Source organism: Mesoplodon mirus (assembly GCF_964341445.2).
Source record: "Mesoplodon mirus genome assembly, chromosome: 9".
NCBI lineage: Eukaryota > Metazoa > Chordata > Mammalia > Artiodactyla > Ziphiidae > Mesoplodon > Mesoplodon mirus.
In genome coordinates, this window is record NC_138985.1 from 56,488,821 (window position 1) to 56,502,792 (window position 13,972).

General features: G+C 41.0%; 1 protein-coding gene across 8 annotated transcripts in view; it reads right to left on the reverse strand.

Moving 5' to 3' along the window:
* Positions 1–13,972, reverse strand: part of DYNC1I1 (dynein cytoplasmic 1 intermediate chain 1) — a 483,164-nt gene that overhangs the window by 378,167 nt on the left and 91,025 nt on the right. For all 8 annotated transcript variants that reach the window (XM_082632152.1, XM_082632163.1, XM_082632154.1 and 5 more), the window contains exon 2: positions 12,215–12,343. In XM_082632152.1, the coding sequence (XP_082488278.1) occupies positions 12,215–12,238 (24 nt within the window). In that variant the 5' untranslated portion in view covers positions 12,239–12,343. The remainder of the gene's footprint in view (positions 1–12,214; positions 12,344–13,972) is intronic.

Here is a 13,972-nt window from a genome sequence, read left to right on the forward strand (position 1 = left end):
CTCAAAGCAGGTAACCACAGTTATTAGTCTCCTGTATCATTCCAGAGAGTTTTAACACACACACATATAAATATATAATCTTGCTTCTTTTTATTATACAAAGGGCAGCATATTATACAGACTATTATATAGACTATTCTGTACTTTGGTTCTTTTTCCCACATAAACACATATATAGGAACTTTCTATAGCAGTGCATAAAGAGCTTCTTTACACTTTTTAAACAACTGCATAGTATTTCACTGTACAAATGTACAGTTATTTATTGATGGGTATTTAGGTTGATTCCAGTTTTATTGTTTATTATTATTTATTAACAGTAATAAAAATAGCAATCTGTATTTGTTTTTTGAGGCTGCCATAACAAGTTACCATAAACTTAGTGACTTAACTCCATTTATTATCCACAGTTCTGTAGCTCAGAAGTCCAGGTGAATTTGACGGGGTTCTCTGCTCAAGGACCAACAAGAACAAAGTTAAATTGTTGGCCCAGTGGGGCTTTTATCTGGAGACTCCGCTTCCAGTCTTACTTGGGTTGTTGGCAGAATTCAGTTTCTAGGGGTTGTGGGACTGAGGTTCTGGTTTCTTTGCGGGCTGTCAGCCAGGAGCCACTCTCTGATCCCAAATGTAGTACAATTCCTTTCACATGGTCCCTCATATTCCAAACAGCAGGGGCATGGCATCAAGTCCTTCTCACTCGTGGAATCTCTTGGACTTCCCTTTCTGCTATCAGCAGGAGAAATCGTTCTGCTTTTAAGGAGTCATATGATTGGATCAGATCCACTCAGATAATCTCTCTATCTTTTAGAAATGCTTCTTACCACACTATCACTCATCTTGCACTTACAACATTTTTCTATGTGCTTTATTTATATCAGCTCATGTAATCCTCACCACAACCCATTAAGTTCAGTTGTTATTTCCATTTTACAGATGAATAATCTAAGACAGAGTGGATAAGTAACTTGCCTTCGGTCACAAAACTGTGAGTGATGGAATCAGGAGCCAAATGCGGGCACTCTGTGACCAAACCTGTCCTCTGAGTACTTCCCCCTACTGCCTGTTGCAAATGGAGCCATAATGAATAATTCTTTGTTAGTCCCTGCATCAACCAGAGTCCTGCAGGAAACAGAGGATATGTTCAAAATTAACTGCTGAGGGCTTCCCTGGTGACGCAGTGGTTGAGAGTCCGCCTGCCGATGCAGGGGACACAGGTTCGTGCCCTGGTCTGGGAGGATCCCACATGCCGCGGAGTGGCTGGGCCCGTGAGCCATGGCTGCTGCGCGTCCGGAGCCTGTGCTCCGCAACGGGAGAGGCCACAACAGTGAGAGGTCCATGTACCGAAAAAAAAAAAAAAATTAACTGTTGAGAATGTAATGAAGCAATGATTTACAGAGGGATGGGAAAGATTAAGGGAATCTATAAGGGATGGTGAAGATCAGATATAAGCTAAAATCCACAGGAGGTTGTTTTACCATCCCTAAGCTTGAAGTGAAAGAGAAGAAAACTGTGTTACTTGAGGCTGGCAAGAGCTGGAGCTGGGGAAGGTGGCTCCTTGCCAGGAGCTGTGACCATAGAGGAACACAGGCATTTCCAAAATCAGAGCTAGGCAGGGAAGGAGTAGGGGAAGGCAAGGAAAAGCCCCTTGCCTCTCTCTCCTCCTGACTTCCAGTGTCCTTGTATTGGTCAATTCCAAGTGGAAGCCAGAGGGCAAGGAAGCCTTGGTGATGCACTTAAAGCTTAAGTGCTTGGGCTCAGAGCAGGGTATAGAAGAGTAGAGAATGGTTATGAGTTAGGGGATTGGATAACATAGCATCTTGGTGTCCTTTGGTCAGAAATTCAGTTTCAACCAGGGACCAGTAGCAAGCCAGGAGTGTTTTTTTAAATGGGTAATAGGTTGTGACCAAAGAGGCTTTCATTCAAAACCCTCCAGCTCTGTCCTGTGATGTTAGGTCTTGAAGGCCATTCATATAGCATCCCTATCTGTCACTGTCATGTACTAGTGGGTCTGCTGGATGGTAAGTCCCAAGAGCAAGGCAGTTACACCTTAGCCTTGATGTATGGGGTGTGGATCTAGCTCATACTGGCTGGTGAGAACCAACTTGTAAATTTTCAGGAATTTTGTGAGTTAGTTGATGTCACTTTGGTAGCTCAGAATTAGCCATGATGGGAGTATTTACACCATAAAAGGTAGCAAATGCTACAAATCAGGCTCTTTTGTTTTTCTGGAGAGCTGGTTATTAAACACTGACCAGTATGCCACTGGCCTTGGCCTTGACCATCTCTCGCTCTAGACCCCAATAAAACTGATTGTTTTATGGGTTACCCAAAAAAGGGGTCTGGAGCAATGCAGCCAAACATGGAATATCTTGGCACTAAATTCCAAAGAAGCTCACTATATATATATATATATATATATATATATATATATATATATATATATATATATATATATATATATATTTTTTTTTTTTTTTTTTTTTTTTTTTTTTTGCGGTACACAGGCCTCTCATTGCTATGGCCTCTCCCGTTATGGAGCACAGGCTCCGGACGCACAGGCTCAGCAGCCATGGCTCACGGGCCCAGCCGCTCCATGGCATGTGGGTTCTTCCTGGACCGGGGCATGAACCCGTGTCCCCTGCATTGGCTGGCGGACTCTCAACCACTGCGCCACCAGGGAAGCCCGAACTCACTATATATTGTCCCTATTCATTTGCAGTGATGTTGCCAAGTGTAACAACTTGTATCTCACACAGATGTCCAGACCAGTTATTGCTGGAAACTTCATCCACAGAGCAGGCTTCTGTGCTTTCACGGGGTTTTTATCTCCTACTATATGTTTTACTGCATGGCATCAGGTGTCTTCTCAGGTACTTATAGTGCTTGCTACTTCCTGTTTACCAGCTCCAATTAGCCATGATATCAATTTAATGGATCTATGAGTCAAAATATTCTGATTACCACCCAGACCCTGTGACTTATTAAAGTAATCACTCCCATTTAATCTCTGATGGTCAAGCAGAGCCAATTGGCATCTACCATCCCAGAATCTTCTTATTCCCATTGAAATCAGCACCAATTCTATAGATGCATATCTCATCATTATAACATGCCTAATAAATCTAACTTTTTAAATAGTGCTTTTTTCTTTTGCACAGTAGAGGAAACCAGTGACAAAACAAAAAGACAACCTACTGAATGAAAGAAAATATTTGCAAATGATATGACCAATAAGATGTTAATATCCAACATATATAAAAAGCTCATACAACTCAACATCAAAAAAATAAACAACCTGATTTAAAAATGGGCAGAAGAATTAAATAGACATTTTTCCAAAGAGGAAATGTAGATGGCCAACAGGCACATGAAAAGATGCTCAACATTGCTAATCATCAGGGAAATGCAAATCAAAACCACAATGAGATATCACCTTTCACCTGTCAGAATGGTTATCATGAAAAAGAACACAAATAACAAATGTTGGCAAGGATGTGGAGAAAAGGGAACCCTTGTACACTGTTGGTGGAATGTAAATTGGTGCAGCCACTGTGGAAAACAGTATGGATGTTTCTCAAAAAACTAAAAATAGAACTACCATATGACCCAGCAATTTCTTTACTGGGTATATATCCAAAAAAACCCAAAAATACTAATTCAAAAAAGATACATACGGGGCTTCCCTGGTGGTGCAGCGGTTGGGAGTCTGCCTGCCGATGCAGGGGACATGGGTTCGTGCCCCGGTCCGGGAAGATCCCACATGCCGCGGAGTGGCTAGGCCTGTGAGCCATGGCCGCTGAGCCTGTGGGTCCGGAGCCTATGCTCTACAATGGGAGAGGCCACAACAGTGAGAGGCCCGCGTACCACACACACACACACACACACACACACACACACACACACACACACACACACAAAGATACATGCACCCCAATGTTCATGGCAGCATTATTTACAATTGTCAAGATATGGAAGCAACCTAAGTGTACATCAACAGGTGAATGGATAAAGAAGATGTGGTATATGTACATATCACAAAAGAATATTACTCAGTATAAAAAGAATGAAAATTTGCCATTTGCAGCAACATGGATGGACTTGGAGGGCATTATGCTAAGTGAAATAAGTCAGACTGAGAAAGACAAATATTGTATGACATCATATGTGGAATATGAAAGTACAACAGTGAATATATAGTGAATATAACAAAAGAAGCAGACTCACAGATATAGAGAACAAACTAGTAGTTACTAGTGAGGAGAGGGAAGGGGGAGGAGCAATACAGGGGATTAAGAGGTATAAACTATTAGCTATAAAATAAGCTACAAGGACATACTGTACAACATGGAGAATATAGCCAATATTTTATAATAACTATAAACGGAGTATACCTTTAAAAATTGTGAATTACTATATTGTACACCTGTAACATATAATATTATACAGCAACTATACTTCAATTAAAAAAATAAATCAGTATTGCTTTTTAAGATGCTGATGCTCCCTTCATCAAGGCATTCCTTAATGCTTCAGTAAATAAATGTCTTCTAGTTCTCTTGCTGCTTATGATTGAGGATGGGAGGTGGCTCTTCAACCTATGTATAAATACAATAGATCCACTTTAACATTCTCATCAACTTAACCTTTGAAGTCTGCCCTGTACACCTTGCTCAAAAAATCCAGCATCACAGCCTCATGGTAGGCCCATTGCCAAGGCTTCAGAGAACCACACCCAGGTGCTTGAGCCAACACACTAGACCACAAATCCTTTGTGAGGATTCATATCAAAACATTTGGCCTGAAACAACCTTATGTTTCATCTAACACACTCAGAAGCAATACCTGTGTTTGTTTCCTAGATTCCTGCTAATACAAATGGGCAAGTATACTTTATCTCCTCCTGCAGAAGACCTTACTCTTCTCTCTTTGGGCTGTGCTGGCATTTAACTCTCACTATGGATCTGGAAGTAAATAAGGGATGGTGAGGATGGGTGGGGGAAGAGCTGGCTCCCCTTGTGAGGTGACTGTCCCAAGTTAAGTCAACAAAGGAAATTTATGAAAGGAAAGCCAAGCTTCCCTGGGAAAGAGCTGGGCTGCTTACTCAGACAAGGAAGATTCAAGGAGATTTCAGTGTTCCACATTTTCAGCCTCATGTCTAGTTTTCCAAATATTCCTATTCTAGGTCTCAGAATCCCACCCACCCCCATTAACTACTGCCTTGGGATAACTTGAAGAGGCTGAACATTTAAATAGTGCTATTTCTCTGTTACACATATGGTTAGTTTTTGGACCTAATTTTTGGTCATGTGTGCCCTGTAGAAAATAATCTTTTTAAGGCCAGCATTGAGGCTTTTTGATTTTCTTCTTGTTCTTCGACTTGAAGGTTCAAGTCTTTACGCTTGGGACTTCCCTGGTGGCACAGTGGTTAAGAATCTGCCTGCCAAAGCAGGGGACATGGGTTTGAGCCCTGGTCCGGGAAGATCCCACATGCTGCAGAGCAACTAAGCCCGTGCGCCACAACTACTGAGCCTGAGCTCTAGAGCCCATGAGCCACAACTACTGAGCCTGCGTGCCACAACTACTGAAGCCCGTGTGCCTAGAGCCTGTGTTCCACAAGAGAAGCCAGGGCAATGAGAAGTCCACGCACTGCAACAAAGAGTAGTCCCCGCTCGCCACAACTAGGGAAAGCCCACGTGGAGCAACGAAGACCCAACTCAGCCAAATAAATAAATAAATTTATATATTAAAAAAAAGTCTTTAAGCTTAGATTCTTCCTCCTTTTTGTAAGCTCTCCAAGGCAGTCAGGAGCAGCCAGGCCACAAATTATAATCACCATCATTGCCAGAGCAATTAAGAGCCTTAGTCATTTGATCTTGCCTTGCCATCCACTTGTACTACATCCTACAACAGCGCTATCTTGAGTAATCATGATATTGCTACATATCAGGGATTACTATTATCCTACTTTCCCCTGGGAGAGAATATCTGTGAGCTTATCAAAGATATGGGCAATGGAATCTCGGAATCCCATTTTGAGGGTTTGTTTCCTTGAGCCATTTTTTTTAAATGTATTCTTTTTTTTTATTGAACTATAGTTGGTGTACAGTATTATATAAGTTACAGGTATACAAAAGTGATTCACAATTTTTAAAGGTTATACCCCGTTTATAGTTATTATAAAATATTAGCTATATTCCCTGTGTTGCACAATATATCCTTCTTGTTTTTTAAAATTCAAGCATTATTCATTGCAGCACTATTTACAATAGCCAGGACATAGAAGCAACCTAAGTGTCCATTGACAGATGAATGGATAAAGATGTGGCACATATATACAATGGAATATTACTCAGCCATAAAAGGAAACGAAATTGAGTTATTTGTAGTGAGGTGGATGGACCTAGAGTCTGTCATACAAAGTGAAGTAAGTACGAAAGAGAAAAGCAAATACCATATGCTAACGTATATATGGAATCTAAAAAAAAAAAAAAAGGTTCTGAAGAACCTAGGGGCAGAACAGGAATAAAGACGCAGATGTAGAGAATGGACTTGAGGACACGGGGAGGGGGAAGGGTAAGCTGGGACGAAGTGAGAGAGTGGCATGGACACATATACACTACCAAATGTAAAATAACTAGTGGGAAGCAGCTGCATGGCACAGGGAGATCAGCTCAGTGCTTTGCGACCACCTAGAGGGGTGGGATAAGGAGGGTGGGAGGGAGACGCAAGAGGGAGGGGATATGGGGATAAAGCTATAGCTGATTCACTTTGTTATACAGCAGCAACTAACACAACAGTGTAAAGCAATTATACTCCAATAAAGATGTTAAAGATGTTAAAAAAAAAAGAAAAAAAAATTCAAGCATTAAAAAATACAAACACGAATAGCTTAGAAATGTGAAAGTTCCCTCATAATCCAAACCTCTGCTGATAATCACTGACAGCCATTTAGTATTTCTCATCTTTGCTAGTCTAAAAGAGCTAAATAGTATCTCCAGTTTTCTTTAATTATCCTTGAACAATTTTTGATACCAATTACTGTATTAGTCAAGGCCCCCACAGGAAAGAAATAGCATACTTGAAGGGTTTAACTGAAGAGGATTTAATGACGGAGATATTTTAAGAGGGATGATGTATTAGTTAGGGTTCTCCAGAGAAAGAGAAATATATATATATACATATATATATACATATATATATGTATCTATCTATCTATATATATATATATACATATATATATGTATCTATCTATCTATCTATATATATATATATATATAGAGAGAGAGAGAGAGAGAGAGAGAGAGGGCAAATATATAACCCTAAGTAATACATCATCCCTCTTAAAATATGAGAGAGAGAGAGAGAGATTTATTACAAGGAATTGGCTCACATGATTATGAAGCCTGGCAAATCCAAAATCTGTAGACCCAATATCCCAGTTTGAGTCTGAAGGTCAGAAGCTGCTGTAAAATGAGGAAGAGATGATCTTCTAGTTTGAAGACCTTTGGCAGGAGAATTCTCTCTTACCTGGGGTACAGGGTCAGCCTTTTATTCCATTCAGGCCTTCAGCTGGTTGGATAAGGCTCACCCACATTATAGAGGGAATCTGCTTTACTCAGTCTACTGATTAAACATTAATTTCATTCCAAAACACCTTCACAAAAATAGCCGGTGTAACGTTTAACCAAATATCTAGCCATTCTGTGGCCCAGTCAAGTTGAAACACAACATTAACCATCACAGATGAGTAGAGTTAAGGGAACTGAAAAGAGATGGTGAATACCCAGAGATTAGCTGCAGCAGAAATCTGTTATCAGCATTTGGCCTACAGGGACAATGAGGAAGAATTGATGTTATCAGACTCTGGTGATGGCCATAGCCATGGAAGAGGTCATTTGATATTAGCTGTGGTGACAGAGAAACAAAAGCTCTTCCAGAATCACTCTTGTCAAAACAGGAGTCAGTGGAATGCATATCTTGACCTCTCTCTTCTCTCCTTTCCAATCTCTTGCTGATGGCCCACCCATAAATTAATCCAACCTAGAAATAAGTCAGAGGGTAGAAGAACTTGTGTGAAGCATTCAATAGAGGTCAACCTCTATTGAAAAAAAAAGAGTGAAAATGGAAATGAGGTGCAGAAGCAAACAAAAAATAACCAGAACATTGGTCTTTCTCTGGAACAAGTGTATGTTTACAATAAAGTCATAGAAGTGGACTTACTGGGTCAAAGGGCAGAGGCATTTGTAATTTTTATAGATTTTCTAATCTCCCCACCACTTAGGGATTGTAGCAACTTACATTCCCTCTAGTCCTACATGTGAAGGACTTTTATCACACAGCTTGTCCAACCATGTGCTATCAAAAGTTTGGATTATTTGGGCTTCCCTGGTGGCGCATTGGTTGAGAGTCCGCCTGCCGATGCAGGGGACACGGGTTCATGCCCTGGTCCGGGAAGATCCCGCATGCCGCGGAGCGGCTGGGCCCGTGAGCCATGTCCGCTGAGCCTGTGCGTCCGGAGCCTGTGCTCTGCAACGGGAGAGGCCACAAGAGTGAGAGGCCCACGTACCGCAAAAAAAAAAAAAAAAAAAAAAAAAAAGTTTGGATTTTTGACAATACGGTAGGTGAAAAGTGTTGTCTCTCTGTAGTTGTATTATGTATTTCTTTTTTTAATCAATGAATATATCATCTTTTCATATAAGTTAATAAGAACTCATTCAATTTCAAGTGGTAGAAAACTCAGCTTAATCTGGTTTAAGCAACAGAGAAGAAATAAGATTCACATAAAAGTCAGTGAGTATATCTAGAGACATCCCTTGATCCAAGGACTCAAAGGATGTCATCAAACCTGACCTACCCCTCTCTGTCTCTGTCCCTCTGTATCTTTCTCTCTCAGTCTCTTTGTCTCTGCCTCTCTCTCTCTGCATTTTCCCTTTGCTTGGCTCTGTTCTCAGACAGTCTTTCCTCTTGTAGTGGCCCCAGGCAGCACCAGGCTTTCATCCTCAAGCTCCAAACTCAGCACAAAGACCTATGTCTGACTTTCACTGAATTCAGTTGTATTATGTACCTGTCCTTGAGCTATCACTGTGGACAGAGGGATGTCCTGCTCCATTTGCCCAGGCCTGAGTCACAGGACCATACACCCTTCTATCCACGCATGCATCTTTAAAGACACCCATATCAAAATAATGCAGCTATACTAATCACAGTAAAAACTGTGCTCATCTTCAGCCCAGAAGGAGATGAGATAAACAACCTCAAGCTCATAAATAAACGAGTTATTGCTCTAATCCAGAATCTCTAGGTTATGAGTATTCTTCTTGGTCGGGTCCTAATATGGCTTCTTGTAGTCCAGCAAACTGTGATTAAATGAAAACCATAACTCACCATTATACACTTATAGGGAGAGATAATGACAATCGAAATAAAACCTTCCATTTGAAAAAGAGGAGAGTGGGAAACTGACCACAGTGGTCTCTGACCTGGAACACTTCCTAAGACCCCTGACCCTAGAGTGAAGTTGAGCTCGTTAGTCATAATGTGGCCACTCTGGAAGGTGCTCTTTTCTCCTTATTTTCCTTGGCCCCATTTGAGGTGGTGACCTTAGGCAAGGATGCCCCTTCTATGGGTTGCATTTGTTTAGCATCTCATTTCCTGAAGGATTAGGTTCGAGGGCCTGGAATGACCTTGGAGATTGAACAACGGCAGGCTACTCTTTGTTAGGTTTAAGGTTTTTCTGGCTGTGAATCTCTCTTAAAACGTTAGGAGGCAATAACCCCATAAGGTAAGTATTATTATTCTTATTTCATAAGTGTAAATTCTATTGCTCAGAAATGTGAAGTGGCTTTGCCCAAAGCCATACAGCTGGGGAGTGACAAAGCCAATATTTGTAACCAAAAGAGTCTACCTTTATCCCTCTATTTCATACTGCTTCCCTGTGTACCTTATATTAAAATAGTTTTGTTTGCAATATCTCTATCATTATTAGCAAAACCTTCATATCTAGAAACTCTAGTGGGAAATTCATTCTCACTGCCCTTCCTCCATGCACTACTAAATTTCTGTCAGTCAGAAGAAAATAATGAAAAACAGAAGAAAAATGGAAAAATTCTCAGTTTGTCCTGTAGGTGCCACCCTCATCATAGAACATGTTTCCAGCTTTGCAGCACAACTCTCAGGGCTGCAATAGACTCAGACATTCTAGGATTCAAGAAGTTGCATCCAATTTATGCAGTTCAGTGCCAGCACCCATAACCTGTTTTTATTGTTTTGTATGTAGCTCCTGGGTTCTAGTTAGGACTTTTTCAATTTTTAATTCATTTAATTGTTGAACAGGTAATATATTTATAATGGCTCAAAAACAAATAAAAGTGTAAAAAGAATATAGTGGAAAAACTTCCGTTTCATCAAGTCCACACCAAAAGTTATCAGTTATTAGTTTATTTTGTACTTCCAGAGTATGTCTTATTCATATACAAGAAAACGTATTTTTTAAAAACTACCTTGTTTTATTTTTCATGATAGCACACTATAACATTTTTTCTCCATCTTGATTATTCCATTAATACTATATCTTGGAAATCTTTTATATCAACACATAAAAATTTCTCTCTCTTTTACTCTTTTTTTTTTTTTTTTTTTTTTTTTTTCGGTACGTGGGCCTCTCACTGTTGTGGCCTCTCCCGTTGCGGAGCACAGGCTCCGGAGGCGCAGGCTCAGCGGCCATGGCTCACGGGCCTAGCCGCTCCGCAGCATGTGGGATCTTCCCGGACCGGGGCACGAACCCGTGTCCCCTGCATCGGCAGGCGGACTCTCAACCACTGCGACACCAGGGAAGCCCTCTCTCTCTTTTTTATAGCTTCAGAGTATTCTCACTGTATGGATGCACCTAAATTTATCCACTCAGGTCTCTAGCGATGAGTATGTAAGTCAATTCTTTTGCCAGTAAAAATAATGCTAAAATAAGTAGCTTTGCATATAGTTCATTTTGCATGTGTGTGAATATATCTGAAAGTATTTGAGGATATATGCATTTGCAATGCTTATTGACATTTCCAAATTGCCCTCCACAGGGCTTGTACCAGTTTATGCACCTGCCAGCCATGTATGAAATTGTCTATTTCCCCACAGCTTGGCCAACACAGTGTTTTGGATTTTTGCCAATCTGAGAGTGAAAAAAATGGTATCTCAGTTTTACTTTTTGTTTCTTTTATTATAAGTGAGTTTGAGTCTCTTTTGGTTTAAGAGCAATTTAAATGAGTTAGAATCCTTTTGATTGCAGGTGACAGGAAGCCCAACTTCCATGGCCTTGGCAAGAAGATGTTTGTTTTCTCATGACTAAAAAGTCTGGAGGTAGATGTAGAATTTCCAGTGGGCCTTAATCCAAAGGCATAAATGTTACTGAGCCCTGTGATTTCTCTCTCACTCTTTTTTTTCTCTTTCTGTCTTTTTTTTTTTTTTAAGGGCTTCAAATGCTTGGATTATTTACTTACTTACTTACTTATTTATTTATGGCTGTGTTGGCTCTTCATTTCTGTGCGAGGGCTTTCTCTAGTTGTGGCAAGCGGGGGCCACTCTTCATCACGGTGCGCAGGCCTCTCACTATCGCGGCCTCTCTTGTTGCAGAGCACAGGCTCCAGACGCGCAGGCTCAGTAGTTGTGGCTCACGGGCCCAGCCGCTCCACGGCATGTGGGATCTTCCCAGACCAGGGCTCGAACCCTTGTCCCCTGCATTAGCAGGCAGATTCTCAACCACTGTGCCACCAGGGAAGCCCCTCTCCTTCTGTCTTGCTCACTCACTTGCTTCCTTTCCCTCTTCCTCTCCTGCTTCAGTTTCCTTCTGTCTTGACCCTCTCCTCAAACAGGCTCTGATTGCCCCATGCTCCCAGACCTGCATTGGACAAGGGATGCAGTGCTCTGACTGGCCAGGCCTGAGTCATGTGATAGAGCCCAAATCCCCCCAAACTAGATGGATTGAGTGAGAGGTGGGGATTCTGGCTGTCCAGTGAAAGGTCAAAGTGGTGTTACGTGGAGAAGAATCAATAGGCACTGGCTGGTGAACACTGCGGATTTGTGTGGTCATCCATTCCTTTGACAGCTCAACATCCACACACCCTTCTACACCTTCAACACACACACACACAAACACACCCCTTAAAAAACAGCCATGCTGTAATTGTGATGAAGCCATAATTGCATGCTGTGAAACTGCACTCACCCCCTTCCCAGAGGGAAACTGCATAGCAACTCATGTGGTTATTGCTCCAAGTTCAAGATTTCTGGGTGATGTGCAGTCTTCTTGGTCAGGTCCTGATGTGGCTCCTCCTGGCCCAGCAACCTGTGGTTCCTGTATAACCAAAAGGCACATATGAAAGGACAGAGAAAGAACAGAGTAATAACAACAAAATAACAACAAAACGCCCATTTAGTGAGGAGGAGAACGGGAAACAGCATAAAGTGGACTCTGGTCCAGGATTCACAGGACAGGAAGAGCAAGATGTCCTTGACCTGGAGGTAATGTGAGCTCCTTAGCTAACCTGGCTGCTCTGGCCTGTGATCTGGAATCATCACCTTTGTCCTGTATTTCCACAGCCCCTATGAGTTGGAGACTATGGAGGAGGAGGTCCCTTCTGTGGGGTACATCTCATAAGCATCTCTATTCCTGTTGGAATGGACTTGGGGTGTTTAGGTTTGCCTTAAAGATTAAATAATCACAGGCTGTTGTTTACCAGATTTTGAGTTCCTCTAGCAAGATATGTCTCCTAAAACACTGTGAGGCTCCTGCACATATATTGGGAAAAATCTATAAAGATACATGCACTCCTGTGTTCATAGCAGCACTATTTACAGTAGCCAAGACATGGAAGCAACCTAAATGTCCACTGACAGAGGAATGGATAAAGAAGTTGTGGTATAGATACACAACGGAATACTACCAGCCATAAAAAAGAATGAAATAATGCCATTTGTAGAAACATGGATGGACCTAGAGATTATCCTACTAAGCGAAGTAAGTCAGAAAGAGAAAGACAAATAACATATGATGTCACTTATATGTGGAATCTAAAATAATGGTACAAATGAACTTATCTACAAAACAGAAATAGAGTCACAGATGTAGAGACCAGACTTGTGGTTGCCAAGGGGGAGGGGGGAGGGATGGATTGGGAGTTTGGGATTAGCAGATGCAAACTATTACATACAGAATGGATAAACAACAAGGTCCTACTGCATAGCACAGGGAATGATACACAATATTCTGTAATAAGCCATAAGGGAAAAGAATATGAAAAAGAATATATATCTGTATAATGGAATCACTTTGCTGTATAGAAAAAAATTAACACAATATTGTAAATCAACTGTACTTCAATAAAATAAATTTAAAAAAACACCATGAGGCATTAACCTGTGATATATATAGCATATTTCTTGTTTTACAAGACTAAATACTATGGCTCAGAGATGTTAAGTGCTTTTACCAACAGCCATACAGCTGGGGAGGATCAAAGAGTGAGTGACAAACCCACTATCTGTAACCAGCTCTTAAGTCTAAGCTTTCAATATGTTTATATGAAAAATTATGCTCACAATAACTAGCAACTCTGATGGGAAAAATCACCATTCCTGCCCTGTGCCCTGCTAAACTATTCTGATGCCCCCTCCCACAGATCCCCTCCTCCTCCCAGAAAGCACAAAGAAACAAACTGAAATATTCTGTTTTTCCTGTAGGTGCCGCTACTAACCACAGGGTATTTCTTTCCAGCCCTGCAGCCTGATCTCTTAAGGCTGGAAAGAATCAGAAATTCTAGAAGATGGAGTCCAGTCTACATACAATTCAGTCTAAGGACCCCCACTCACAAGTTTAGAGTTCTATAGCTCCAATATATGTTAGGGTTCTCTTCTCCTGAAATATTTAGTTCATTTTTGAATAGCTTATACATTTATAGGTTTCAAAAATTTAAATGTACATAAA